This window comes from Dasypus novemcinctus, chromosome 21 (genome assembly GCF_030445035.2).
Source record: "Dasypus novemcinctus isolate mDasNov1 chromosome 21, mDasNov1.1.hap2, whole genome shotgun sequence".
Taxonomy (NCBI): domain Eukaryota; kingdom Metazoa; phylum Chordata; class Mammalia; order Cingulata; family Dasypodidae; genus Dasypus; species Dasypus novemcinctus.
The window spans coordinates 59609836-59637707 of NC_080693.1; the positions used below are offsets into that span (position 1 = coordinate 59609836).

At 37.1% G+C, this 27872-nt stretch overlaps 1 protein-coding gene across 2 annotated transcripts in view; it reads right to left on the minus strand.

Annotated features, from left to right (window-relative positions):
- TOP2A (DNA topoisomerase II alpha) overlaps nt 1-25126 on the minus strand; it is a 31038-nt gene extending 5912 nt beyond the window's left edge. Inside the window, exons 1-29 of one of the 2 annotated variants that reach the window (XM_058284226.2) lie at nt 24902-25126; nt 23887-24042; nt 23617-23707; nt 23246-23309; nt 22119-22264; nt 21789-21886; nt 21348-21560; nt 18802-18975; nt 18382-18483; nt 18144-18281; nt 15298-15436; nt 14442-14599; nt 14022-14147; nt 13630-13740; nt 13387-13492; nt 13185-13294; nt 12863-12955; nt 12346-12460; nt 12137-12258; nt 11020-11168; nt 8738-8969; nt 8450-8584; nt 8125-8325; nt 7750-7945; nt 5874-5965; nt 5607-5771; nt 5400-5483; nt 4316-4498; nt 2989-3079 (exon numbers count right to left, since the gene is read on the minus strand). In XM_058284226.2, the coding sequence (XP_058140209.1) occupies nt 2989-3079; nt 4316-4498; nt 5400-5483; nt 5607-5771; nt 5874-5965; nt 7750-7945; nt 8125-8325; nt 8450-8584; nt 8738-8969; nt 11020-11168; nt 12137-12258; nt 12346-12460; nt 12863-12955; nt 13185-13294; nt 13387-13492; nt 13630-13740; nt 14022-14147; nt 14442-14599; nt 15298-15436; nt 18144-18281; nt 18382-18483; nt 18802-18975; nt 21348-21560; nt 21789-21886; nt 22119-22264; nt 23246-23309; nt 23617-23707; nt 23887-24042; nt 24902-24922 (3811 nt within the window). In that variant the 5' untranslated portion in view covers nt 24923-25126. Of the gene's footprint in view, nt 1-2988; nt 3080-4315; nt 4499-5399; nt 5484-5606; nt 5772-5873; nt 5966-7749; nt 7946-8124; nt 8326-8449; nt 8585-8737; nt 8970-11019; nt 11169-12136; nt 12259-12345; nt 12461-12862; nt 12956-13184; nt 13295-13386; nt 13493-13629; nt 13741-14021; nt 14148-14441; nt 14600-15297; nt 15437-18143; nt 18282-18381; nt 18484-18801; nt 18976-21347; nt 21561-21788; nt 21887-22118; nt 22265-23245; nt 23310-23616; nt 23708-23886; nt 24043-24829 lie in introns of both variants that reach the window. The other variant, XM_058284227.2, reaches the window with a different exon arrangement.
- Nucleotides 25127-27872: the final 2746 nt, after the last annotated feature.

The following is a 27872-nucleotide window of genomic DNA, read 5'->3' on the forward strand; positions in this document are numbered from 1 at the left end:
CCTAAAAAAAGAAGACAAGCACAGAACGAACAGACACAGAGAGCAGACAGCAAGCGCAAACAATGAGGCAGGGGGAGAGAAATAAATAAATCTTAAAAAAAAAAAAAAGTTGCTCATTAAGGATTTGCTTTTTAACAGGAAATAAATATGATCAGATTTTTATTTCAAGTTCTTTCTTATTGCAATGTGGAGCTTGGAAAGGGGCAGGGAAATCAATGGAAAGTCCAGGCAAGGGAGACAGTTCAAAGTCAATCCAATCTTATCTATCCTCTCCCAACAACCTGGTTATCTAGCTCTCCATAATCTGGTTCAACTATATACCTCCATTTTGTTAAAAGGGTCTTTTCTTACAGTCCTATGAATGTTTATAAGCTCATCCCCAACCCCAATCTAAAATACCTACATCTTGCTCTTGCAGCTTGTCTAGCAAGACTTTAACCCAACTTTCGTAAAGTCTTCATTAATCTATATGGGCCCATACTTATGTTAACTTTCTCTAAATCAGGGGTTCTTAACCAAGGGTTCGTGGGCTTGAATTGAAATAAAAAAAAATTATTCTTGTGGGATATGTTGGTATGGGTGTGATATATTTATTAAATAATACACAGTATAGTGTAAACTTGGTAAGGGTGCCTGTGGTTTTCACTTGATTGGCAAAGGGGTCCATGGAACAAAAGGTTAAGAACCCCTGCTCTAAATCCTAGCAATGGACTAGTACAAACTGCTTAATTTTCTTTCAAGATAAACATCTTGAGTATAAATGGCATGCTCTCCCACTTCTTGTGCCCTTATAATATTTCATACAGTGATGGGAACATGGATGTTCAAAATACTTAACTGATTCATTGATTTTATATTATATACTAAACAATTGCTAGCTAGGTTTAAAGTTAAATGAGTGTTGAATTATAGGGATACATAATTTTGCGGAGCATGGCATACACAAAACAACTTTTTTAATACTAGGATTTTTCCATTTGTTTTATTTATCTTTGTATTCCTTACAGAATTAAGCATACATTATCAAGTTTCATGGATAGCAACTTGAGGGTAGACATATAGGTCGATGGAATAGAATTAAGAGTCCATAAATAAACCTTAACATTTATGATGGGTTGATTTTCAACAAGGGTGCCAAGACCCTTTCCCCAGTGTGGAAAGAACAGTTTTTTCAATGAACGGTGCTGGGGCAATGGGATATCCACATACAAAAGAATGAAGTTAGGTCCCTTCCTTATACCATACACAAAAACTAACTCAAAACGGGCTATAGATCTAGATGTAAAGAGCTTAAGGTATAAAACACTTAGAAGAAACCATTGAGGAGTAAATCTGCGACCTTGGATAAGGTAATGGCTTCTTAAATATGACATAAGTGCAAGTGATGAAGAAAACATAGGCAAACTGGACACATACCAGGATAGCTGTAACCAAAAAGATAATAACAAGTGTTGGTAAGGACATGGAAAAATTGGAACCCTCACATGAATGTAAAATTGTGTAGCCACTTTGGAAAATAGTTTGGCAGTTCTTCAGAAGGTTAAACATAGACTAACAAAATGACTAGCAATTCCAGTCCTAGATACATATCCATGAAAATGAAAACATATGTTTACCTAAAAACTTGTACATGAATGTTTACTGCAGTGCTATTCATAATAGCTGAAAAGTGGAAGGAACCCAAATGACATCTGCTGATGAATAAATAAATAAAAGACGGGTAGCGGAATATTATTCAGCAACAAAAAAGAATGAAGTACTGATGCTACTACATGGTTGTCTCCTAAAAACACCGTTAAGTAAGAGAAGCCAACACAGGGAGGCAGACGTGGCTCAAATGCTTGGGCTCCTGTCTACCAAATGGGAGGCCCCAGGTTTGATTCCTAGGGCCTCCTGGTGAAGGCAAGCTGTTTTATACTATGGAGACCTGGTGGCCAAGGCCATGGAGAGGTGGCGTAGCAAGATGACACAACAAAGGGTGACACAGAGGAGAGACAAAGAGATGCAGCAGACCAGAGAGATGAGGTGGCTCAAGCAATTGAGTGCCTCTCTCCCACACCAAAGGTCCCGGGATCAGTTCCCGGTGCTTCCTAAAGAGAAAAATGAGAAGGAAAAAAGACAAGCAGACATGGAAGAACACACAGCGAATAGACATAGAGAGCACAAACAACAAAGGGGTGGGTTCGGGGTTTGGGGAAATCACTTAAAAAAAAAACAACCCAACAACACAAAAAAACATATATTGTGATTTCAGTTATGTGAAATGTCCAGAAGAGGCAAATCTATAGACTGAAAGTGGTTGCTTAGGTCTGGTGGTGGCAAGATGGGGGTATGTTCTAAAAACTCTAAATATACACTAAAACTATTGAATGGTAGAGTCTAAATGAGTGAATTTTATCTCAATAAAGAGATGTTCTAAGTCAGTAGATATTAAAGGCATAATCAACTCTACTGAGTTATTTTTAACTATATTTAACTATAATTTACTGAGTTATAATTTTAACTATATGCCAGGCACAATGTTGAACTCTAGGGATAATATAACACGACTAAGATGTGATTCTTGCCCTCAAAAAGCTTTATATACTAGAATTCATGATTGGCTGCATAGTGAACTTTAATAAATTAAATGTTTTCCTAGATTCCAACTAAGTAGATTTCAGTTTACCAAAAAAAAACAAACACAAAAACAAAAAAAAACACAAATACAAACAAAACAAAGCCCCCAAATGATTACAAGATGATCTCTTCTAAAATGAATAAAATCCTAAGAACAATATTAAAGAGGTTCAAGTATACTTCAGATATATTTCTCTTTCATGTTAATCACTTCAACTCAATAAAAAATTATTTTGTAGACTAAGGACTTCTCAAATAACAAAACAAAGCAAAACAAACTTATTGAATATCTATGTGGGACAACAGATTGGTAACAATCCCAGTCTAGTCTCAACCTTATACCATTTTCTTTAAAATGCTTTAACTTACTTGGTTCTCTCTTTTGTTTCTTCTCTAATCTTTGTTTTAGGCTTTCTGGTTCCACGCCATCCTCTTGAGGACTTCCTTCAGTATTTTCATTCTAAAGGAGAGCAAGATAACAACTGTTGAATTCTGTCAACTTAGATTTGGAATGACATATATATATATATGTACATACATACACAAAGACCATATATATAATGGTCAAACGCAATTTGTGATTTTTCTGTAGGTTTTGGTTTAGAGCTCTGAATAAAGGTGCAGGTATGACTTTTTAAAGATACTTAAACATTAAAAACAACAGGATCATAAGAAAGGAAAGTTATGGCAGTTATGGCTAAATTATAGGATAAGTTCTAAACTAGGGGATTAGAGAGTGTATAAGTAGTTAATTATAACTATAATTTGTAACAAAAGTATTTGTACAGGGAGCAGAGGTGGCTCAAGTGATTGGGTGCCCCCCTTCCACATGGGAGGTCCCAGGTTCAGTTCCTGGTGCCTTCTAAAAAAGAAGACGAGCACATAACAGACAGACACAGAGAGCAGATAGCGTGTGCAAACACTGGTGGGGGGAGGTTGTTAAAAAAAAAGTACTTATACAGTAGGTTAATTAGATTGTAGTCCTCAATTTTGTCAAGTATATCAGTTTAATTTATAAAATTTATAAAATTAAATTATAAATTCAGATTCCTAAATCTCTTTTAAAAAAATCTTTATGCAAATTTATAAAACAATGTGCAACAATTTAAATGCCTGGATTATCTGAAAAACAAATTTTAGGTCTTTCATCAGAGAAAAGACAATGCAATAATATGAATCAATACTTAGCTATTTAGAAGACAACTGCCAAAAAATTTTGTTCAGTTTTAAGTGGAAATATTATACTTACTGTGTTTTATGTGTTAAAAGTTTTTAAGAGTATCACCTTAGGGAAGCAGACTTGGCCCAAAGGATAGGGTGTCTGCCTACCACATGGGAGGTCTGCAGTTCAAACCCCAGGCCTCCTTGACCCGTGTGGAGCTGGCCCATGTGCAGCGCTGATGCGCACAAGGAGTGCCGTGCCATGCAGGGTGTCCCCCACATAGGGGAGCCCCACACGCAAGGAGTGTGCCTCAGGAGAGCCACCCAGCGTGAAGGAAAATGCAGCCTGCCCAAGAATGGCACCACACATGGAAAGCTGACACAACAAGATAATGCAACAAAAAGAAACAGATTCCCGGTGCTGCTGATAAGGATAGAAGTGGTCACAGAAGAACACACGGCAAATGGACACAGAAAGCAGACAACTGGGGGGGAGGGGAGAGAAAGAAATAGAAAAAAAAAAAAAGAGTATCACCTTAATTTTCCTTTTAATTTTCTTCTCTGCTTCTGCTTTCATCTCTAAGGTCACTCGTGGGATGACTCTTTTTCCACTCGGAGAAGGTAAAACTTCAGCCATTTGTGTTTTTTTCCCCTTTGCTTTCCCCCCTTTCCCAGGAAGTCCTATTTGTTCATCTTGTTTTTCCTTGGCTTCAACAACCTACAAAAGGGATATAAGAATGCAAGTTTATAAGCTACCAAAGACATTATAACATCTGCATTACTTTATAGGGATAGAATAATAAGCAACAGTTAAACCAATTTCAACTTGCTACAATATTAAGATAAATTTGCAATAAATTCCTACAACCAAGTATATCCCATCATTACTAGTGCGGGTGTTAAGTAAAGCTTGCTTTGAAAAAGGGAGTGTGGAGACAAAAGATTGGGTTCTACTCCTGATTCAAGCTCTTAACCATTCTATCCTCAACAAAGGGGGAACAAGGTTAAGGATAAAATACATATATATAAAAAACTCAAGGGAGTGGATGTGGCTCAAGCAGTTGAGCACCCACCTCCCACATGGGAGGTCCTGGGTTCAGTTCTGGTGCCCCCTGAAAAAACAAAAAATGTACCAGCAAAACAAAGAAAAAAAACCAATTCAAGGAAGCCAATGCAGCTCAGTGACTAAGCGCCAGCTTCCCACATGAGTTCCCAGGTTTAATCCCTGGCCCCTGGTGTCTCAAAAAACAAACAAACAATACCAACCAACAAAAAATAAAACAAACAAAAAACTCAAATGAGAAAGGATGTGATATCAGTAATGTACAATTGTACAATTATCAATCAACTGATTAAAATACTCTATCTTCTCCATCCCAATGGGTCTTTCCTTTTACTAAAATCAATTCCTGCCCTTTCCTCTCTTTACCCAAAAACATCTGGGCAGTTTGCTTCCTAGCATCATTTACTTTAATCTAACTATCTGTTCTTTAACGTATTATCTTGAAATGTATCCTTACATTGCCTATATCCTTTCTATTTCCAAAGAGGTTTATTGCTGAAACTCAGTATTTCATTAAGAAAAGCTCTATCTAACATGGGCATAATAAACTGCACACCTCCAGTTCTTCAATAAAAGCAGCCAAGTCCTCTTTCCACAGATCTGATGGACTCTTTTTCTTTAATGTTTCCAGCTCTTGCTCCTTCATAAGATAATCATAAAATTAAGGGTTATTTTATGTGCACAAACAGCATTCTCATAGAGAAGATGATTAAGTTTTTACTTTCACCATCAGAACATAACTAAGCAACCAATAACAACTCACCTTTTCATTTCTTAGCTTGCACAGTTCATCTTTCTTCTCCTTGGTTAGATACCAAAGGGGCATATCAAGGAGGTAATTGAAAGTTGGTCCAGAATCTGCTACAGAGTCACTCTTTTCAGTGTCCTTTTCATTGTCACTCTCTTCATTTTCTTCTTCATCTGGAATCTAAAGGAGGAATTAAATTGTAGCTTTCATACAAAATGTGAAACACAGATATTAGATTGTACAGTGTTTAACAATGGGGAAAAATGCTAACCAAGAAATTACCTTTTGCTGGGCTTCTTTCCAGGCCTTCACAGGATCTGAATCATATCCTCTCTGAATTAGAACTTTAATTAATTCTTTCTTAGGCTTATTTTCTATTAAAAAAACAAACAAACAGATAATGGTTTTTGAATTGTATTTTAGGAAAAGGGTAAGGTTTTACCATATTAAGTCAAAAGATTAAAATTGGAAATTAAATCTTTTCTGTCTTGGATAAATTTATATATCTTGGTATACAGGCAAGTTTTCCCCTAAATCTTTGACAAATATAAATCCCCACAAGGGGGCAGTCAAAACATGAGTTTGTGATCTAATCATAACTCTTAAAAACAAAAGAACGTCATAACAAAATCAAAGCTTTCATTTCTAAGATAAGCCTCTACACCTCAATTACACTTCCTAGTTTTTTGTTTGTTTGTTTCACCATATGATTAGACAAATGTTTAGTGCCACCCACTCAAAAACTTATTTCTACTGACTGGTCACCCATGATGCATTTTCTTTTTATGTACTTATTATTCTTCCAATGTCCACTGCAATTAATTTATTACACTGAGAGATACCGACAGTTCCAGCTATATACAGAATGAGTAATTTTTGAATCATGTCCAACATTAATAATTTTAACCTTGCATTATGCAATATTTGTGAAACTAAAGGGTCCATGTGCTAGTTTTACATTTCCTTAACATTCATGAAAATGTAACTGTTAAGTTAAAAATATCTGTTTACTATTAGGAAATTATCCTGTGATCACCAGTAGTTCATGTTATCACATTTTTTTTAAAAAAAAGATTTATTTATTTATCCCTCTCCCACACTGTTTGCTCTCTGTGTCCATTCACTGTGTGTTCCTCTGTGTCTGCGTGTATTCTCATTAGGTGGCCCTAGGAACTGATCCTGGGACCTTCAGGAGTGGAAGAGAGGTGATCACTCTCTTGTGCTACCTCAGCTTCCTGTTCTACTATGTCTCTTACTATCTCTCCTCGGTGTCTTTTTGTTGTGTCATCTTGCTGTGCCAGCTCTCTGCATGGGCCAGCACTCCTGTGCTGGGCAGCATTCCACATGGGGCAGCTCACCATACAGGCTAGCTTGCCTTCACCAGGAGAACCTGGGTATTAAATCCTATATGGTAGATGAGACCCCAATTGCTTGAGCCACATCTGTTTCCCAGATGTTATCACATCTTAAGACTCACTACTATAATAAGTTACCTGGTTTTCCTAATTAGCCTTGGCCAGAACTGAGCAATTTCTCTTTAACTTCTTCTTATATTAGGCTTCAGTCAAAATGATTTTCTTCTTGATGACTTAAACCCTGATTTAGTTGTCTCCAAAACTGCTTAAAGACAATCCTAAGGCATTCCTCTTTTAGATCTTGGATATACAATTTACTTAAAGCCATTCATAATCATCTTCCTTTTTTTTTCCTTCCTCCTTTCAGACTTATTATCTCTGCTTCTCTTATGTTCAGTGTCCTCTTCTAGCTCTCTATTCTCCTATCTAAGTGTCAACTAATCTTGATTTCTCAAGGTGCTCAATCTACAAAAGCCATAACTGTAAATATCTAATCAGATCTTTGAAAGTAATGTTTATATAAGTAACCAACTAAATGGATTTTGCACCCTGCCACCATTACTCTCATAAAGGTTTAAAGCAGGGGTTCTTAACAAGGGGTCCTGAGTTTGAATTGAAATTCGAAAAAACATTATTCTTGTGGGGATGTGTTGGTGTGGCTGTGGTATATTTATTAAATACACACTACAGTGTGGACTTCGTAAGGGGTCCATGGAACAAAAAAGGTTAAGGAACCCCTGGTTTAAAGGAAATCTGGCATGGCTCCAGTTTTAGTACAGGAGGTTATTATTCCAAAAACATACCAATGATTATTTTGCCAGCTATTTTCTCTAAGATAAAGCGAGCCTGATTGTTGAGTTTAGCAGATTCAGCACCAAGCATTCCTAGAAGCCATTCTTTTCGTAATCCATAATATTTAAGCCTGAGTTCAAAGAAGTCTTTTAGGATATCCAATACTGTGTCATATTTCTTTAAGCAGCCCACATGGTCAAAAAGCACCTAAAAAGGGAAAACAAGGTTAGAGCCAGGAATAGATAAATTGGCTGAACTTTATTAAAAGTTTTAGAGAAATGACTTTATTCATTGAAAATATAAAATTAGCCTGATATATTTTTAAAATTGATATTAACCTTTAATATAAATTGGAACATATAAATCTCTCACAAAATGAGACATACCATAGAATTGCAAGTGAGACTAGTTTGGAGTTTGAATACTTTGTGTAATCCAACTCTTTCTGCCTCAGCCAGTTTTTCTTCAGTCATCTTCACAACAAACTTCACGGTGGTATCTGTATGGTATTCCCTATAGTCTGTTATGAGAGGAGGCATCTTCTCAGTGCCATTCAACATGGGCTCTAGAACTTGTTCTTTATATGTCTAGAGAAAGAATAATCCTTTCATAAGTTTCTAAAACGTATGCTCCTGAATATTCAACAAGTGATAAGTACAAAAATGTTTGCTCTCTTATCACAAAATCAAAAAAGAAATCCACATTACTTGCCTGGGTCCATGTTCTGATGGGAAGCTCTGAGATTTCAATAGTTGTGGAATTAAGAATAGCCACTTCACCACTAATCACATACTGATTTGAAGCTAGCTCTTCAATGGTACCTTTGAAGTTCTTATAACTTGGAAGCTAAATTGGCATTTTAAAAAAGAATGTTTTTTAAGTGTGATACCAAGACATTTAATAAATCTAATATTAAAGTATGAAATAAATTTTATTATATTTGTGTCCTTTTTGAAACCAGAGAGAAACCAGGATTCCAAAGGAACTCAGAATAGTTACCATTGGCAAAGGTTCTTCTCCATCCATCAAACGTCTGATGTTATTCACAACTTCACGAACATCAAAGTTGGGAATTTTGCAGGACCAACCAGTACCAATTCCTTCAGCACCATTTATCAGTACCATCGGTATAATAGGAATATACCATTCAGGTTCAACACGTTGGTTGTCATCATATAAGAACTTTAACGTATGATCATCTTTTGGTGGAAATAATAACCGAGCCAAGGGACTAAAGAATAAAAAAAAGTTATCTTACAAAAACACTAGCTTTGACATTTAACTTTCATAGAAAGGACATGTGTTATCTCATACCTACACATGAGAATAACCTTGACTTTCATTCAGAAGTATTTATTGAGTATTTTCTGTGCTAGGCACTGGGACAGAAAAATAAAACAAAGTCTCAGCCCTCAAGGAACTCACATTCCAGTACAGGAAGATAGACAATAAACATACATTTTGTCAGCAGTGAGGCAAGAGCTAAGAAAAAAAAGTAAAACAGGTAAGAGTGATTAAGGGAGTTCTAAGGAAAGGCAAACACTTTCTGAGAGCATAACATTTGAGCAGAGAAGCAGTTGAAAGGTTCTGGGCTAGAGTGACCGATTTTTAAATAATTGAAAAAGAATGGAAGACTATTACAAAAGTCTAGACAAATCTTAGACCAAGGTGGCAGCAATGAGAGTGGTCAGATACTGGAAATTTTTCTGATGCAGGGGCCATAGAATTTGCTGACAGACTGGACACAAGTGTGAAAAAAAGAGATTGAGAGTGACTTCCTTTAGCTGGAATGATCAGAAGGATAGAGTTCCATTTATTGGAACAGGAAGACAAAGGATTTAATTTGGACTTATATTTGAGATACTTTTTATTTTTTTAAAGATTTATTATTTTATTTATTTTTCTCCGCCCCCCTCCCCTGTTGTCTGCTCTCTGTGTTCATTCGCTGTGTGTTCTTCTGTGTCCGCCTGCATTCTTGTCAGTGGCACCGGGAATCCATCTCTTTTCGTTGTGTCACCTTGCTGCATCAGGTCTCTGTGTTTGTGGCACCACTCCTGGGCAGGTTGTGCTTTTTTAGTGCAGGGTGGCTCTCCTGACGGGGTGCACTCCTAGCACGTAAGGTTCCCTTATGTGTGCAACACCCCTGCGTGGCACGGCACTCCTTGTGCACATCCATACTGCGCATGGGCCAGCTCACCACACAGGTCAGGAGGCCCTGAGTTTGAACACTGGACTTCCCATACGGTAGGCGGACGCTCTATCAGTTGAACCAAATCTGCTTCCCTGAGATACTTTTTAGATATCCAAGTGGGAAATGTAGAGAGGACAATTGACACATGAGTTTAGAGTTCAGAAGAAATGTCTGGAGATTTATAATTATAGGACTGGATGGATAGGCGATCAGTTGGAAAGTAAGTTTAGATAGTAGATAGAAGTCTGATGAAGGAGCCCTACAGCATCCAGTATTTAGAAGCTGGGAAGATAAGAAGGACCCAGTAAAGAAGACTAATGAGGAAGAGAACCAATAGAGTATGGTATTATGAAGGCCAAATAACGAAAGATTTTCAAGGAGGATGGAGTGATTAACTGTGTAGAATGTTGCAGAAAGATTGAATAAAAGAGCTGAAAATTGACCATTTATAATGTACTTTCTATAGATTTGTAAAGGAAGTAAAATTTCAATTGCAGTATTTGGAAAGAATTAAGCTCTTTATTCAGACCTGACCTCTGTATCAGGGTTTCTCAGCCTAGGCTCTATTGACATTTTGGGTGGGATTATTCTTTGTGGTAGGGAGCTGTCCTGTGCTTTGTAAGATAATTAGCAGAATCCCTGGCCTCTGTTAACTAGATGCCAGTTAGCCCCATACCCCTAGTCATGGCAATCAAAATGACTCCAGACATTGCCAATTGCTCTCTGTGGGGCAAACTCTACCCTATTTGAGAATTGTAACTCTATATAAAGAAAGAAAAGAGAAGAAAATATAAGAAATGGAAGTAAAAACATTTACAGTTTGGCAAGAAAACAGTGCTTCTAAGGGACAAAGGTTATGGTTATCAAATTGAAATAGTTTTTGACCTTTTGCTCATTGCAAAGAGTCACAAATTAAACTTTAATGAACTAGTTTCTAATTTTTTAAAAAAATGAATGATTCCAGCACTGGCATGAAAAATTAATTATGATTAATTGCATTTTTACTTTTTTGTTTTTTTTCAGTCAACTAAATCTTACATTGCATCGAAATCAAAATGACAATTTTACTAGAAACTGAAGGCATACTGACCTGAGCATTGTAAAGATGTATCGAGGACTAGCAGAATCCTTGCCACCATGCAGCCTGGTACCAAACTGACCAATAGGCTGCAAGAGGTTCAGATTATTGCTACCCACAAAATTCTGAGCCAAATTGATAATGGTCATCATTAGTGACATCTGGGGAAGGAAAAAAGTCATTAATGTGATCTGTAAACTTTTAATAATACATATACATTGTTATGATTAAGCTTTGCTAAAATGCTAATTTTATATGGTTCAGATTTCTAGTGACTTGCCCCACAAAATAGCAGAAAAATGGCAGAAATAGTACCTAAACATAAGACTTCTGTGTCAAAGTTCAGGGTGCTGTCTTTCCATTAATTTCTATGTATAAATTCTATTCATCCTTGAAGGCATAAGCTCAAATGTCTCCCTTTCTCTCCTCTTATCAGAATACTTCCTCCTTTGTGCTGTAATGCTGCTGATTTCTATTATAGCATGTATCACTTTATTCTATGTATATATATATATGTTGGCCCTTTGGCTAAACTGGGATTACCTTGAAGATAGGAATTATTCTGATTTAAAGCAAAAAGTGAGACAGTTATCACGTGATGTCAAACAATTCAGACATATACCAAGTAAAATATAAAAATTGCCTTTTCCAATTCCTAGGGATAACCAAAATTAACAATTTGGAGAATATCCTTCTAGACCATTTTGCTTTACCTGAATTTTCTGTCCTCCACCCCCTCTTTTTTCCCTCCAGGTAAGAGACAATAGGCATTCTTCAATGTCACATATAAATTACTTAAGTTGTATCACTGATTCCATGCAAAAGTGCCTTTCTCACAATTCATATAAATTTTTCAGTTGATGAATACTTGGATGTCTAAATTCTGACATCATAAAGTTATAATAAACATTGCTAAACATCTTTGAACAACAGTATGCTTGTAGGATTAGTTCTAGGAAAAGGATTACGTCAAAGGATATGCACATTTTACAGTTCAATAGATTTTACCAAATTGTTCTCTATCATGGCTGTATTAGCTCATACTCTTTGCCTCAAAATGTGTGGAGATTGACTTAGTAAATATTCCTACTACAATCTTCTTTTGAAACAATATGTATTGTGTATTTACCTCACCATGATGATAAGAGGACATCTCAGCCACTGACCCAGCTAATTGAGCAACCTTCACCTCTCGCTTGTCATTCCGTTTGAAACAAGTAAACAAAACCTTTCTCTGCCCTGGTTTCAAACCTTCAGAATGGAAGAAGAGCAAACATTAGTATTCTCTATTAACCACACTGATTTCTATACTGATAAGAACAACAAATTGGAACTCACCATCCACCATAGATGGGATAGATCTTTCATTATCAGAATTTGAAAAGAGGATAAGTTCCTTGTTTATGAAGTCATTGTATGTCAGATATGTAGTAGCTTGCCCATACAAGTAATCCTGAAGGATGAGTTTTAGAGTTTTATTAAAATAAAAAAAAAAAGACCACTGGTGTTAATGATGCTTGACATAAAAACAAACCAAAACCAACAAACCTCTAAAAACTATAATTTTTAAGTCTCTCAAAAGTATAGAATTATGCCTAACTATTTATATGTTTTAAAGATAAAGCAAATTTATTTGGTGCATAATTAGGAAAAAAAATGTGCACTGCTTGGTGATCTTTCATGCCCCAAACATTTATGTATATGATGTAAATAAAAATAAGAATATTCCTACAATAATCTACTATATTAAATTTTTTAACTGAAAACTTCTTACTAACTTTTAATTTGCTATAATAATGTTCCTAAAATGTCAAATAAGAGAATTCATTTTGTAGGATATATTTAAAAATTTTACCTCTGGAAGGCCAAGCAACTTTCGTTGTCTTCTATCCTCCATGAAATGAGTTAACCATTCCTTTCGATCATCTGTTTGTTTTTTGCTAAAGGCCTACAAAGAAGATGAAAAAGATGACACTGGTATTAATAGCTTTCAAAATATCTCTTCTATAAAAAGCAAATAAGTAAATAAACAACATCAACAAATACAGTTTTCCAAAATGGAATATGCTTACTAGAAACATCCTATTATATAAAATTTAAATGTTCCAATTGACTAGCTGAAGCAGTAATTTCTAAAAACAGTATGTATGTATGCATGAAATACAACTTAAACTCACCAGACTGATTGCAGCATCATCTTCAGGACCAGAATATTTGAATTGGATCCTATGTCTTTTCATATCTGCAAAGTATTCTTTAGCTTCTTTTGATGTACTGGTCCCTAGACCTAAGAAACCATGAGTACCAGGTTAACCCATATAATCTTGTACAAAAGCATATAACAAAAATGAGAAAGCCTATATTGGTTTCATTACAAACCTTTGTAATACTTGACTTTCCATTTTTTATGATTTGGAGTAGAACTCTTCCATTCTTCAAATTCAGGAAGGCTATAGAATGCCATTTCTTGTTTGTTTTTAGATACCTGCGGTAAAGAGCACACTGTTGTGGCTTTGCACACTCCTGGGTTCTCGGCCTCCCATCACACATTTCTGGGGTCAAATGTATATCCAGGTTTGAGGAGCAGGACCTTAATATGCCTTACAGTACTTTAGAGATTACCTTTACAATGGGAGTGATAAATTCCTCCAGGAAACGGTGTCGCAGAAGAGACGGCCAATTGTGATGGATAAAATTAATCAGCAAACCTTTGATATGGGAACCATCTTGGTCCTAGAATAAGCCACAGCACAAGAAAACTGTATAGAAATTAAAGAAATTATGACTGAAACTATTAATTTCTCAAAAAATTTTCTTGGGAATAAGAAAAGGCTGTTCAAATCTAGACTCCCTTAAGCTACAATATACATATGATATAAACATAAAACTTGATTATATGATTAGAGATAACGAATAAAGCTCCAAGTTAAGTAATTTCTTGTCATGGCTGGAAAGCAATGTCAATACTAAAACATTTAGTTTAACTATCTAAAATATTTGATAACAAATCTGACCTGATCTGTCATAATCATTATCTTCCCATAACGAAGAGTCTTCAATGAATCTTCATCTTCATAGTTTTTCTTATATTGAAGACCCACAATCTTAATAATATTGTTAATTTCAGCATTTTCCATGATCTGAAATGGACATATACCAAAAAAGTAATGTTTTGTTTATAAATTTCAAAAGAACAAAAAAATAAAAGAGTATATGTTGCTAGAGTTTTTTTGAGCTCTAGTATTTTGAGTTATTAGCCTATATACTTCAATAGGCCAGGTCTGTTAAAATACGATTGAATGCACTCAATTCTCAAATAACAACAACAAAATGTCTAAAATATATTTCCAAATGCTCAATGAAGGGATGAATTACAAACACAAAATCCTACATTATAAACTAGATTTGGAATATAAAGATAGTTTATATTCTACCTGTTTATGAGAAGCTTCTCGAACATTGAGTATTTTTCCTCTAAGAGGGAAAACCCCATACTTGTCTCTCCCAACCACACCAAGGCCTGAAACAGCTAAAGTTTTAGCCGAGTCTCCCTCAGTCAGGATAAGTGTACATTCAGTGGAATTTCGGCCCCCTAAAATATAAATCCACAAATTAATATTAGCATAGTTTAACTTCAAAATACTAATTTCAGACATGCTGTTAATAGATTTGTATAAAACACAAATAATTTACAAATCATAACAAGTTAACTTAGAAGTGAAAATAGAATAAGTAACTATATATTTCTGTTAAAGTTCACAGTAAATAAAAAATACCTTATCTTCTTATATTAATTTCTGATATTTATATTGCTGCTAAATATTCATCTGATCATACTATATTAAAATATTTGTTAGATCACTACATAATAGTCTTGTTTTATACACAAAAGGTAATCATCTTAGCATTATTTACAACAGCCAAAAATTGGAAATGGTCTCCATCGTCAATAACAGGGAACTGGCTCAATTTTAACAAAGTTGCTCTTTTGAATATTAAATGCCAAGGAAAAAATATTTATGATATGCTGTTAAATTTTAAAAAGAATATATAATGGTCGACATTTTATCTTTTTAAATATTTTAGACACAAACACATAGTGAAAAGATGGAAGGATAGAAAACAAACAATGGTGGGTAATTTTAATTGATTAATTTCTGTATTTCTTAAGTTTATACAATGAATGTTACTTTGATATCTGGAAAAACATTTTTATAGTTAAAAACCACAAATGAATAAAACAAATAACTGAATTGCAAGGTTTAAAGTTTTGAAACATTAAATGTATACCTGCATCATTGGCATCATCAAGTTTGGGAATTCCCTTGATTCTATTATGCTTTACAGCTGAACACTTCTTGTTTAACTGGACTTGGGCCTTAAACTTTACCCAGTTTAGTATGCTTTCGACAATACCAGAGCCAATTGCCTGAAAATGTGAGACTCATGTTAGAGAAGGGGTTTGTCAGAAAAAGATTAGAATTTTGAATAGACGGTGACATATTTTCCAGTATTAGGTTATCACCAGAAGAGGTAGTTTCCATTTTATCATTCATATATTTACTATGTATTAATATTGTGCCAGGTATGGACTATTTGTTGGAGATGTGGTTAAAACAAATTAGACATGGTCCTTGTTCTCATGGAATTTAAATCACAACTGGGAAGACATCAATAAAATGTTATGTGATGAATGTTATGTATAAGTGAAAAGTATGCTACATATAATAAAAATAAGGTATGTCCAATGTTATATTGGAATCAACTTAGTTGGGGGGAAAGGCTAGAAAGTGAACGCTTTCCTAGGAAAATGACATTCAAGACCTATAGTAGGGTAAAGGTTATATTGGGAACCTCTTAAATTTTTTTGAATGTAACATTTTTTGAGATCCATGTATCTTCAAAAAAAAACATAGTTAAAAAAAATTGATGGGGTAGGGGGATGGGGAGTTGGGAATATGGGAACCTCATGTTTTTTTTTCTTTTCCTTATTATTTTTTTAAAATATTACATTAAAAAAATATGAGGTTCCCATATAACCCCACCCCCACCCCACTCCTCCCACATCAACAACCTCTATCATCATCGTGGCACATTCATTGCATTTGGTGAATACATTTTGGAGCACTGCTGCACCACATGGATAGTGGTTTACATTGTAGTTTTTTAATGTAACATTTTGTGTGATCTATTTACTTTAAAAAAAGATAATTAAAAAAAAAAGGTGGGGAAAAAGACCTATAGTAGTTGGTCAGGTGACAAGTATTTTAGGCAAAGGCACAAGCATGTGAAAAAGCTCTAAGTTAAGGAAGAGAACTATGCATTTGAGTGATTGAAAGACGGCCCAACTGAAGATAAGACAACAAAGGAAAAAGTGTCACAAAATGAGGTAGAAGATATAGGAAGGAGTTAGATTATGGCAGGGTCTTCTTGGCCAAATTAAGAAATCTGGACTTTCCCTCAGAGTGAAAGTCCCTGAAAAATTCAAAAGTAAACGATGGCTCAAGCGATTGGTCTCCTATCTACCATATGGAAGGGCCAGGGTTTGATTCCTGGGGCCTCCTGGTGAAGGCAAGCTGGCCTGAGTGGAGTGCTGGCCTGTGAGGCAAGCTGGCCTGAGGGAGAGCTGGCGCAGCAAGATGATGCAACAAAAAGAGACATAGAGGAGAGACAATAAGAGACACAGCAGACCAGGGACATGAGGTGGTGCAAAAGAATGGGTGCCTCTCTCCTACTCCAAAAGTCCAGGATTGGTTCCTGGTGCTGCTTAAAGAGAAGACAAGAAGACATAGATGAATGCACAGCAAATGGACACAGAGAACAGACAACAGGGGTGGGAGGATGGGTATAGAAATAAATAAGTAAATCTTTGGGGGGAAAAACACCTAAATGATGGAGGGGAGCAGATGTAGCTCAATTGGTTTAGGGCCTGCTTCTCCCACACAAGGTACAGGGACTGATCCCTGGTACCTCCTAAAAACAAACAAACAAACAAATGAAAAACATGAGCCTTTACTGGGGAGCAGGTGTAGCTCAGAGGTTGAGTGCCTGCTTCCCATGTACAAGGTCCGGGGTTCGATCCCCAGTATCTTCTAGAAAAACGTAAATGAGGACAAAAAATGTGTGTTTTAAAATAAAAAGGTCACCCAAGAGCATTGCAGAGAAAGGATTGAAGAGGTATGAAGATTTAGAACCCATTACAGTAAATAAGAAAAGATGATGTGGGAGGCTATTGAGGTATTCAAGAGATGATTCTTAATGGTTGGATTAGAGAGGAGAGGGGGATAAAGAGAAGGCCCCCATCTTTCTTGCTTATGCAACTTAATGGCTGACTGGTACATTTTACTATGATAGTAAACAGCTTTGTTTTTTGTAGGGTGAGGAGTTCATTGTATGGGGGTCAGTGAGTATCGAGAATTCAGTTTTAGATACTTTCATTGAGAATAACTTTAGGGGATTAAAGTGAAGATGTTTGGTAAACAGTTAAATAGGCTGAGTTTAGAAGCAATATAAGGGGGAGTGGACTTGGCCCAATGGATAGGGCATCCGCCTACCACATAGGAGGCCTGCGGTTCAAACTCTGGGCCTCCTTGACCCGTGTGGAGCTGGCCCATGCGCAGTGCTGATCTGCGCAAGGAGTGTGCTGTGCCACGCTAGGGTGTCTGTTGTGTAGGGGAGACCCACGTGCAAGGAGTGCTCCCGTAGGGAGAGCTGCCCAGCGTGAAAGAAAGTGCAGCCTGCCCAAGAACGGCGCCACACGCATGGAGAGCTGACATGAGATGATGCAAAAAACAAAAGAAACAGATTCCCAGTGCTGATAAGGATAGAAGTGGTCACAGAAGAACACACAGCGGATGGGCACAGAGAGCAGACAACACAACTGGGGTGGGGGGGGGAGGAGGGGAGAGGAGAAATAAATAAAAAAAATAAATCTTTAGAAGCAATATAAGCTGAATGGTGAAACGTATTGAGAAACATAAGTATAAAGATGGTAAAACCAGTGAGGCAAAAGTTGGTTTTTATTTTTCTTATCAGATTGGGAAGAATAGGAAGAAGTACAGTATAGGAAGAATCACTGTTTTTGCAAAGCAATGGAAAAAATAAAGGAGCTTCTATTTTTATTTCCGAGTACTCACAGCTTTGATGAATTTTTCACTTAATTGGCATGTAGATCCAAAGTTCTTGGCCTGCAAAGTCATGTTTTCCTTTGTCTGAGAGTCAAAGGTTGGGTTTTCAATTAAGGCATTCACAAAAATCCACATGTGATTTTTCACCTGCAGTAAAAGTTGATTATTAAATCACTAAAAATGCTTTATTTATAGCATTTCACTTCTCCCTTGACTTTAGAAAAAGAAAACTGTACAAAAAATATACCTGATGAGCTTTTACTGCAACACCACCCTTGTTCTTCTTCTTTACAACATCAACAAGTTTAGTCACAATTTGGTCAGCTACATAATCAACATGCCTGCCACCCTGATGAGGAAACAATATCAATTTATAAAACTCCAAATCCTCAAAATTATAATATTTAAACATTAAAAAAAAAAAACAAAACTCAACCAAAACCAAGTTAATTTAGCTTCGTTTATACTGAAGGAGACAAACAATCAAAGTTCACTTTATATATTAACAGTAATAAGAACACTTATATGATTGAGGGGTGATGTATGGGAATTCTGCACATTATGAGTGATTATTTTGTAAGCTTACAACCTCTCTAATTAAAAAAAAAAAGAACACTTACACGAAAAGACAAATTATATATAAAAGATAATTCAAGAATAAAATTACCTTGGAAGTAGCAATGCTATTGACGAAGCTAATTTGCTGAAAACCTTTTTCACTCATTGTTAAACACACTTCCCACCTATGGTTTACTTGTTCATGGATAATTTTCAATGGGTTGCCAGTTTCATCTACTTTGTCTTTCAAATACATGTCCACATAGCTTCGGAATCCTTTTATCTATACAGGAATTAAAGGTAATGGTATAAAAAAACCCCGGAAGATACACCCAAATTGAAAGCCGGAACTTGAAAAGATAAATTGCACACTGATGTTCATAGCAGCATTATTTACAACTGCCAGAAGATGGAAACAATCCATCAACCAATGAATAGAATGAGACATACACGTACAAGGAATATTATTCAGTCAAAAAAAGGAATGAAGTCCTGATACATGCAACATGGATAAGCCTTGAAGACATTATGTTGAATGAAATAAACCAGGAATAAAAGGACAAATATTTTATGATCTCACTGATTTGAATCAATTAGAATAAGCAAAAATACAGGTTATCAGGGGATGGGGTGGGGATAGGGAATGGGAAGTAAAGTCTTAAAATGTACAGGGGGAAAAAAATGTACAGGGGGGAACGGATGTAGCTCAAGCAGCTGAGCACCTGCTTCCTACAGGTGAGGTCCCGGGTTTGGTTCCCGGTGCCTTCTAAAAACAAAAACAAACAACAAGCCTAACTCAGGGGAGCCAATGTGGCTCAGTGGTTGAATACCGGCTTCCTACATACAAGGTCCTGGGTTCAATTCCTGGCCTTAGTACCTTAAAAAAAAAAAAAAAGTACAAGATTCCCTGTTGTGGATGATACCTGTGGTTAATAAGAACATCCTTTCATGAACCATAATATATGTATGTCACTATTATAAGGTGTTAGTAATAGGATGGTATATGGGAATAAAGACAAATAATGTAAATTATCGATTATGATTAACTATAAGAGTGTAATATTTTTTCAATAATTTTAACAAAAGTACTACACCAATCCTAAGGGTCAGAGGCAGGAGGGAACAAAGGGTAAGGGTTTTTTCTTTTGTTTTTTATGTTTGGAGCAATGAAAGTGTTCCAAAATTGATTGTAATGATGAATGCACAATTCTGCAATTATACTGAAAGCCATTGATTGTATCATTTGCATGGATTGTATAGTGTATGCATCTTTAGTTAAAAAATGAAAAAAAAAAAAAAGGGTTCCTATGATGGTTAGGCTACTGTGTCAACTCAGCCAGGTAACTGTGCCCAGTTGTTTGGTCAAGCAAGCACTGGGCTAACTGTAATACAAGGGCATTTATGGACTTTAGGTACCATTGACTTTACTGCAGTGGTAAATCATAGATAGCTGGTTATAATTACATCAATCAGAGAGAGATAGCTGGTTATAATTACATCAATCAGAGAGATTGCCATCAACAAGGAGTGACGCTTAAACCAATCAGTTGAATCCCTTAAAAGGGGAAGAGATTCTAGCATTGAGAGAAAATTTCCCAGCTTGTCTTTGAACAGCCAACATCTCCCAGAACTCATCGAGAATCTTCACTGGACTTTCACTGGTGCTCCTGGTTGCAACCTGCCTGCGGAACCTGGACTTGTGCATCCCCACGACTACGTGAGAGACTCTGATAAATCTCTTACTATTGACAGATATCCCTTGTTGATTCTGTTTCCCTAGAGAACCCTGACTAATACAGTTCCTATTTGGAATGATGGAAATGTTTTGGTAATAGATGGTGGTGACGGTAACACAATATTGTGAATGCAATTAGCAGCACTGACATATACATCTGAATGTAATTATAAAAGGCAAATGTTAGATTGTATAGGGTATCAGAATAAAAAAAAAAAAGTGGATTTGGCTCAACTGATAGAGCACCTGCCTACCACATAGGAGGTTCAGGATTCAAACCTGGGGTTTCCTTGACCTGTGTGGAGCTGGCCCACGCGCAGTGCTGATGAGTGCAAGGAGTGCCCTGCAATGCAGGGGTGTCCCCTGCGTAGGGGAGCCCCACATGCAAGGAGTGCGCCCCTCAAGGAGAGCCACCCCGTGTGAAAAAAGCACAGCCTGCCCAGGAGTGGCACCACACACACAGAGAGCTGACACAGCAAGATGATGCAACAAAAAGAGTCATAGATTCCTGGTGCCGCTGACAAAAATGCAAGCGGACAAATAAGAACACGCAGCGAATGGACACAGAGAGTAGAAATGGGGGTGGGGGGGAATGGGAGAGAAATACATTAAAAAAAAACAACAACTCATGGGACTATAATACGCAGTGAACCCTAAGTTAAACCATGGGACTTTAATTAATAGTACAGTTATAAGAATGTGTAATCACCATTGTAATAAATCTTCCACACTAATGCAAGGTGTTGGTGGTTTTTATGGGAATCCTATATTTTATGCATGATTGTTCTGTAAACCCACAACTTCTCTAATAAGAAAAAACAAAAAAATAAATAAAATTAAAAAACCCATAGAAAATCAATTCTATACTTGACAGGATCACAAAGTTCCTCATTACCCTTACCACTCAGGAAAATACTCACGGGCAGCTTATTTCCATTGAGAAAAACTTTGACATCTTTAGTGGATCCAGCAACATCATATGCTCTTCTAACCATCAGTGCAACAATATCTTTGTCCAGGCTCTGCATTTTAAACTTAGACAAATCAGGCTGGAAGGTGATGCACGTGTAATCTTCTCCATTAAAGGGCTTAAGTTCCATCTCACCAGCTTTCCCCATGTTATCCATCCACGTCTATGGAAGTTAAGAATAAGAAAGGTGAAAAATTCAAGTTACCTCCTTCACAAACAAACTAGAACTAAATAATGCAAACTGACAAGTCCTCAGATAATAAACTTATAGATGTTCATGAATATTTTCCCATGATTTAATAGTTTATATTAAATTGAACTAACCATTACTGCCATTATAAATTGCTGTGGTCCAATTTATAACCAAGGTACAAAGTATCTACTTACTTACCTGTTTGAACATTTTCTTGTACTCTCTACTGGCTGTTTCCACAGTAAATTTGGTACTGAATATGTTACACAATTTGGCTCCATAGCCATTTCGACCACCTGAGCAAATTAAAAAAAAAATATTGTTATATTGTTATTTGATTAACAGCCTTACTTCTTAATCACTGGCAGGAGGGGATGAGGCCTGCCATTCCAGCAAAACTATTAAATTATGGAGATTTCCTTTTTTTATTGTTTTTTTATTTCCTTATTTTTAACCCTCACAGAGAGTCATTTAAAAGACATATATTTTTTCATGAGGATATGTTCTTTAGTTTCTTTAGTACCTTACCTGTTACTTTTTTTTCCTTATCATCATAGTTACTAGAAGTTAGGAGCTGTCCAAAGATGAGCGCTGGGACATACACCTTTTCAACTTTGTGTTCAACAACAGGAATACCTTTTCCATTATTCCATATACTAATTAAATTGTTTTCCCTAAAAGAAGATTGAAAATTTTATTGTAAAATAAAGATAAAACGAATGCTTAATATTTTAAATATATAAATTCACAAACCTCAATTTATGACTTTTTTCATATACACATTCTGAAATTTCAGCATGAACTATTTTTCCCATCATGCTGAAATAGGAGTGTCCATAATGCCAAAAGGAAGATAAAACAACAACAACAATAACACAGCCTTTTCCAACATCTGGGCAGACATTGATAATGTTGAAAAAACAGGAAGCTTTAAAATATCACCATAAACAAAGGGAAATGATTTAAGCCAAATGGAAAGAAAAAGACAAAAAATGGAAACTATTATTTTACTGCTTTTCAAAGGACCATTTGTACTCTCTTAGGTCCCTTAGCTTTTCCATCCACAAGTCACATAGCAAAACAAATATAAAAGGCAAAAATATTATATCAATCATAAACTGCCCAGCAGGCTAACAGAAAGCTGCAAACTTATTTAAATTAATCTTTTAGTTATTATTTTAGGTTAATTCCCAGACAGATCATATTTTAGTTATAGCTGGGTAGACACCATGGTTCTTATTCTAAATAATACTTAATATTGTCTATAAAAAAGACTAAAATTATTCTCTACCACCACCTGCTGGTTTACTATTTGAATAGCATTATGATAAAAAGTTTAAAACCCTAGACTCCAAAACTCTTAGGTCATTTCTTTATTGGAGATGCTTTTTTGGAGTATTTAGAGGTTAAATGTCATAATATCCATAATTTATTTAGAAATTATTCAGAAAGCAATATTTATAGATGGACTAAATATGGTAAAATGTCAATAAATGTTGGTTCTAGGTACTGGGCACCATAAGGCTTATTCATTTTAGTGGTTTTGCAAACTTTCACTTAAAAAAAACAAACAAACAGGCAAACTTCACTAGTAAAGTAAATTCAACCAAGAATAACAATAACAAGTTAAACAAAAGGTTAAGCAAAAGACTTACGGGTCAATTGTGACTCTAATACAAGACATTTTAGGGTCCCTTTGCTTGTTGTCTGCAGCATTGACTGAAAAAAATAAAATACATATTTGTAAGAAAGTATTTTTTAAAACATTCTTTAACTCAAAGATTTAGGAAAAAATGTCCCAAATAGCCCAGGAGCAGCATTAACAAGGTTGTTAATTTAGGAAATTTTTGGTCAAAGCACTGTTTCTAGGAAAGAACTCAATTTCCTGGACTCAAGAGACCAACCCACCTTTGCTCAACTATTGTTTGATTTGACAGGACCTCTGGCTACAGCGGGTTTCTGGTAGGAAAGATACTTCTTATCAAAGGTTTTATATGTAGATCTTTATATAAAAGAATTTACTCACCTAGAATCTCATCAAAGATTTTGTACAAACCAGGAACAAAAGTGACTTCCCTATAGTTAATGCCAATATCTTCATCATAAACCCACAATTGCTAGAAATAAGGCAAAGAAGTATAATTATTTTCATGTTTTAACATCACTATTACTATAACGTCTTGATTAAATACCACAGAACACATATAATTACTTAGGCTAGTTCCAGTGACACTCAAAGTACAAGAGGAAAAGTACATACTTGAATAAGTAATTGCATGTAATTAGCTTGTTTTACCTGGGTCACTAATTCCACTGAGCCAATATAGGTGTCGGGGCGGAGCAAAATATGTTCCAGTTGTGTTTTCTTTTGATAGATTCTTTCAATAGATAGTCTTTTCTTAGCATCTTCATTTTTCTTTATTTTGTTGATTTGCATATTTTCATTTACAGGCTAGCAATTAAAAATTGAAGAAAATAGTTTTTTTAATCATAGGTGTATCAGAAACTATGAACAAAATTGTCTACCATAATGACATGCTTACACACACTAGAACAAACTGCAGTCTTTTGGTAGGTATTGGTGAAATTTACCTAGTTTTGTACAGACATGGCAATTAAAGACTGGTTTCCAAGTGTCAGTTTAAACAGACATCCAAGTATATCTGATATGGAAACATTTTCCTTGAACACTGTTCTAGAAGTCGTCGGTAAAAAAACACTAGTTCACAATGATTTACTAAGTGCATACTATGTCCCAAGCACATACTAGATTCTAGTTCTGCAGCAGCATTTTGGGAGAGTATACCAGCCCCATCATCTGGCCGCATTCACGTTTTGAGCACAAGGAGGGCATTTTTTGAGCAACTCGCGTCTGCCAGCTCCTCGACTGGGAACGCTGTGCCATGCTCTGTACCTTCCACGATCAGACACATTCAGTTCCGCTTTTCCCCGGGGGGAGGCGAGGAAAGCTGGAGCTATACTAAAAGCCGCACACGGCCCGTTATAATACAGATCTACCGTAGAACGAATTGAACCCTGCCCCTAGAAACAGTAAAATAAAATACAACGCCCTGGAAGCCAGTTTAGCCGGTAACACTTCAATTCTAGCAACATAAAGGGGTTTCACCTAATTCACGATCACCCAGAGCCCAGGAAGATGGGGCTCGACAGGAGTATGGACACTCAGCCCTTCGAGGAGTCCCGACGCCGCGCGGACGCCGGCGCTCAGGAGCCCTCACCGCTCACTGGCATCCGAAGGGATGCCTGGACGCGCTGAAGCTCCACGACACGGCCCCCTCCGCGAGCTGTACCTGCAGTGGTGACACCTCCATGGCGACGTTCGTGACAAGGGCTCGAGGAGCCTGAAAACGACTAAACCGGCGGGAATCACGAGACGGATGGAAGACCTAGCCACCTCTCCACAGACGCGTCGGTTAGACGAGCTCGCCTAGTACCAATTGAACCTTCCTGGAGCCCGCCCAAGCCAGATAAGCCAATCCCTGACTCGCTCTTCCCGACTCCGTCCGGAAGACCCAATCGTCGCCGTCCTCATAGAATCCACCTATAAACGGCCGAGTTGGCTCGGGCCTGTTCAAATAAACCAATTAGACAAGGGAGGCGGGACTAGCGCGATTTCAAAAGGCACCACTCGGCGCCCTAGCGGGGAGACCGACGGGGAACGTGGCCAATGAGCTGCGGTCATTTGTTCTCTTCAGTGCGGAAAACTTTTCAATAGAGGCGCTGTGGAGCGGGAGGGGCGTTACTCAGTGAAAAGTGAAGAGGTCGGGAAGGACATTTATTCCCCTGGGTACCACTCATCTAGTTCAGATCTCTGAAATCTAAAAACCCTCCTGAAGTTGTTAGTGAGAGGGATAGTAGTCTTAGCTCAATTTTCCGGAAGAAATTGAGGGCCACCTTTCAGGAGAGGCAGCCTAAAGATTTGGTTAAGCGAACAGGTTCTGGCGTCCGCCTCAATTTCCCCTCCCCCTAGAATTTATTTCCAGAGAAACTATTTATGCTACCGTTGTGGTTTTTTGTTTTCGTATAGTAGAGGGATGTAGAGACATGTTGCAAAATAGAGGACCGCATTCAAGTCCCCTAATAGAGCGGCGATGGAGCACAACTGGTAAAAGGAATAATTTCATAGTTGCCGCTTTATGAACTGAAGATGGTCTTGCCAGTTTTGCAGCAAGGAGATGTGTTAAGTTTAGGAGCTATTCTAGAACTAAAACCTTTTCCTTAGAAGGCCAGGGGATGCCCGACTAGTTATTTTTGCTCTCTTCAGTGTTAAATTCCCTGAATTCTGCAGTCCAGAAGAGCTGGTCAAATTTGACAAGGAAATACCAAATCGACACCGAAGTTTTTAGTTTATTACTCTGACATATAAATGTTTGAGTGAATTTATCCTTTCCTTGTCAATCCACAATGTTAAGAAGACAAAAAAGAAAAAAGTTGCGAGATGCTAGAAAAAATGACGATGCCGTTTGATTACTAATTCCATCTGAACCACTTCCTTCCTAATCTCTACTTCCTTATTCTGCCTCGGTTTTCAATCCTGGCTCCTCAATTTGCTAAGCTTCTTGGCGTTGCAGTTTCTTCTGCTAAAAAGAGGGTTTAATCACAGTATTTCACCTCAGTTGTATGAGGATTACATGAGATAAGAGTAAGGCTTTTAAATGTCTTAAAAAAAATTTTTTTTAGGAGGAACTGGGAATCAAACTCAGGATGTCATATAGAGAAGTAGGTGCTCAACCACTCAAGCTATGGCTGCTCCCCAAGAGTAAGGCATTTATAATAGTAGGTAAAGGATATCAGAATCAGAAAGCAGGAATTTTCCTTAGACTGGCATTACAGTTGTGGATTTAATTCCTTTTTTTCTTCTAAAAGAAATGGGAGGTTGTTAAATAACTCCAACATGTCCAATGTCAACTCTGCTAAGTCTAAGGGAGGGCCATTGAGGAGGGAACACACACACACACAGTGGTGTGTCAGGAAACAGAATGAAAGTAGGATGAGGCAAGGATGAAATTCCTGTGGCTCTCATTTCTGTCCTGGAAAAAAAACGGTGTTTTCACCTCCTCCCTGCTTGTAACATGTGTTGAGATAGGAAGGATAACCTTCATGCACAGGATATCACCAGGGTCAAAGCAGTTGTATGGAAGAAGCCCATATTGTAGCTTCTGCCCAGTTGGAAGTCTGGTCAGGCTCGGACTCCAAGGTCAGTGTGTCTCTCTGCAGTTTCCCCAGAACACAGTATGGCTCTGATGGTCAGATACCTGCCATCTCCCATGGAGGTGCCAAGGAGGCGATAGGTGGGCAGTGGTCAAATAGGAGGTTCAGGAGAAGGTACCTTGCTTCCCTAGGATGGCACTCCAGCTTCTGCAACCCGTAGCTTTTCTCAGCCTGTGGTACACTGCCAGACTCATCTGGGACTGAACCAACAGGAATTTAATAAACAGCACCCAGCCTATTTTCTGAGACCCAGTCTTAAATCCCCACTGCAGCTTAGTCTGATCCTGACTGTATAGGCCTGTTTTCCAAAAACCCAGAAGCAGAACTATAAAGTCAAAATGCAAATCAAAAGCATAGTGCCACACCATTTCACACCTAATAGGATGTGAAAAAACTGGAAACAAACAAGTGTTGATTAGGATGTGGAGAAATTGGAACCCTAATGTATTGCTGTGGAAATGTAAAATGGTATAGCTGCAGTGGAAACAGTTTGATTGTTCCTCAAAAAATTAAACATAGAATTACCATATGATCCAGCAATTCTAACTAGGTATATACCCCAAAGAACTGAAAACACAGATTCAGTTCATAGAATTATTAAAAAAAAAAAAAGGTGGGAAACGGACTTTGGCCCAGTGGTTAGGGCGTCTGTCTACCATATGGGAGGTCCGCGGTTCAAACCCCGTACCTTCTTGACCCGTGTGGAGCTGGCCATGCGCAGTGCTGATGCGCGCAAGGAGTGCCGTGCCACGCAAGGGTGTCCCCCGCGTAGGGGAGCCCCACGCGCAAGGAGTACGCCCGTGAGGAAAGCCGCCCAGCGTGAAAAGAAAGAGCAGCCTGCCCAGGAATGACGCCGCCCACACTTCCCGTGCCGCTGACGACAACAGAAGCGGACAAAGAAACAAAACGCAGCAAATAGACACCAAGAACAGACAACCGGGGGGTGGTGGAATTAAATAAATAAATAAATCTTTAAAAAAAAAAAAAAAGGTGGAAACAGCCTAAGTACTCATCAGTGGAAGAATGGATTAAAAAAATGTGGTATATTTA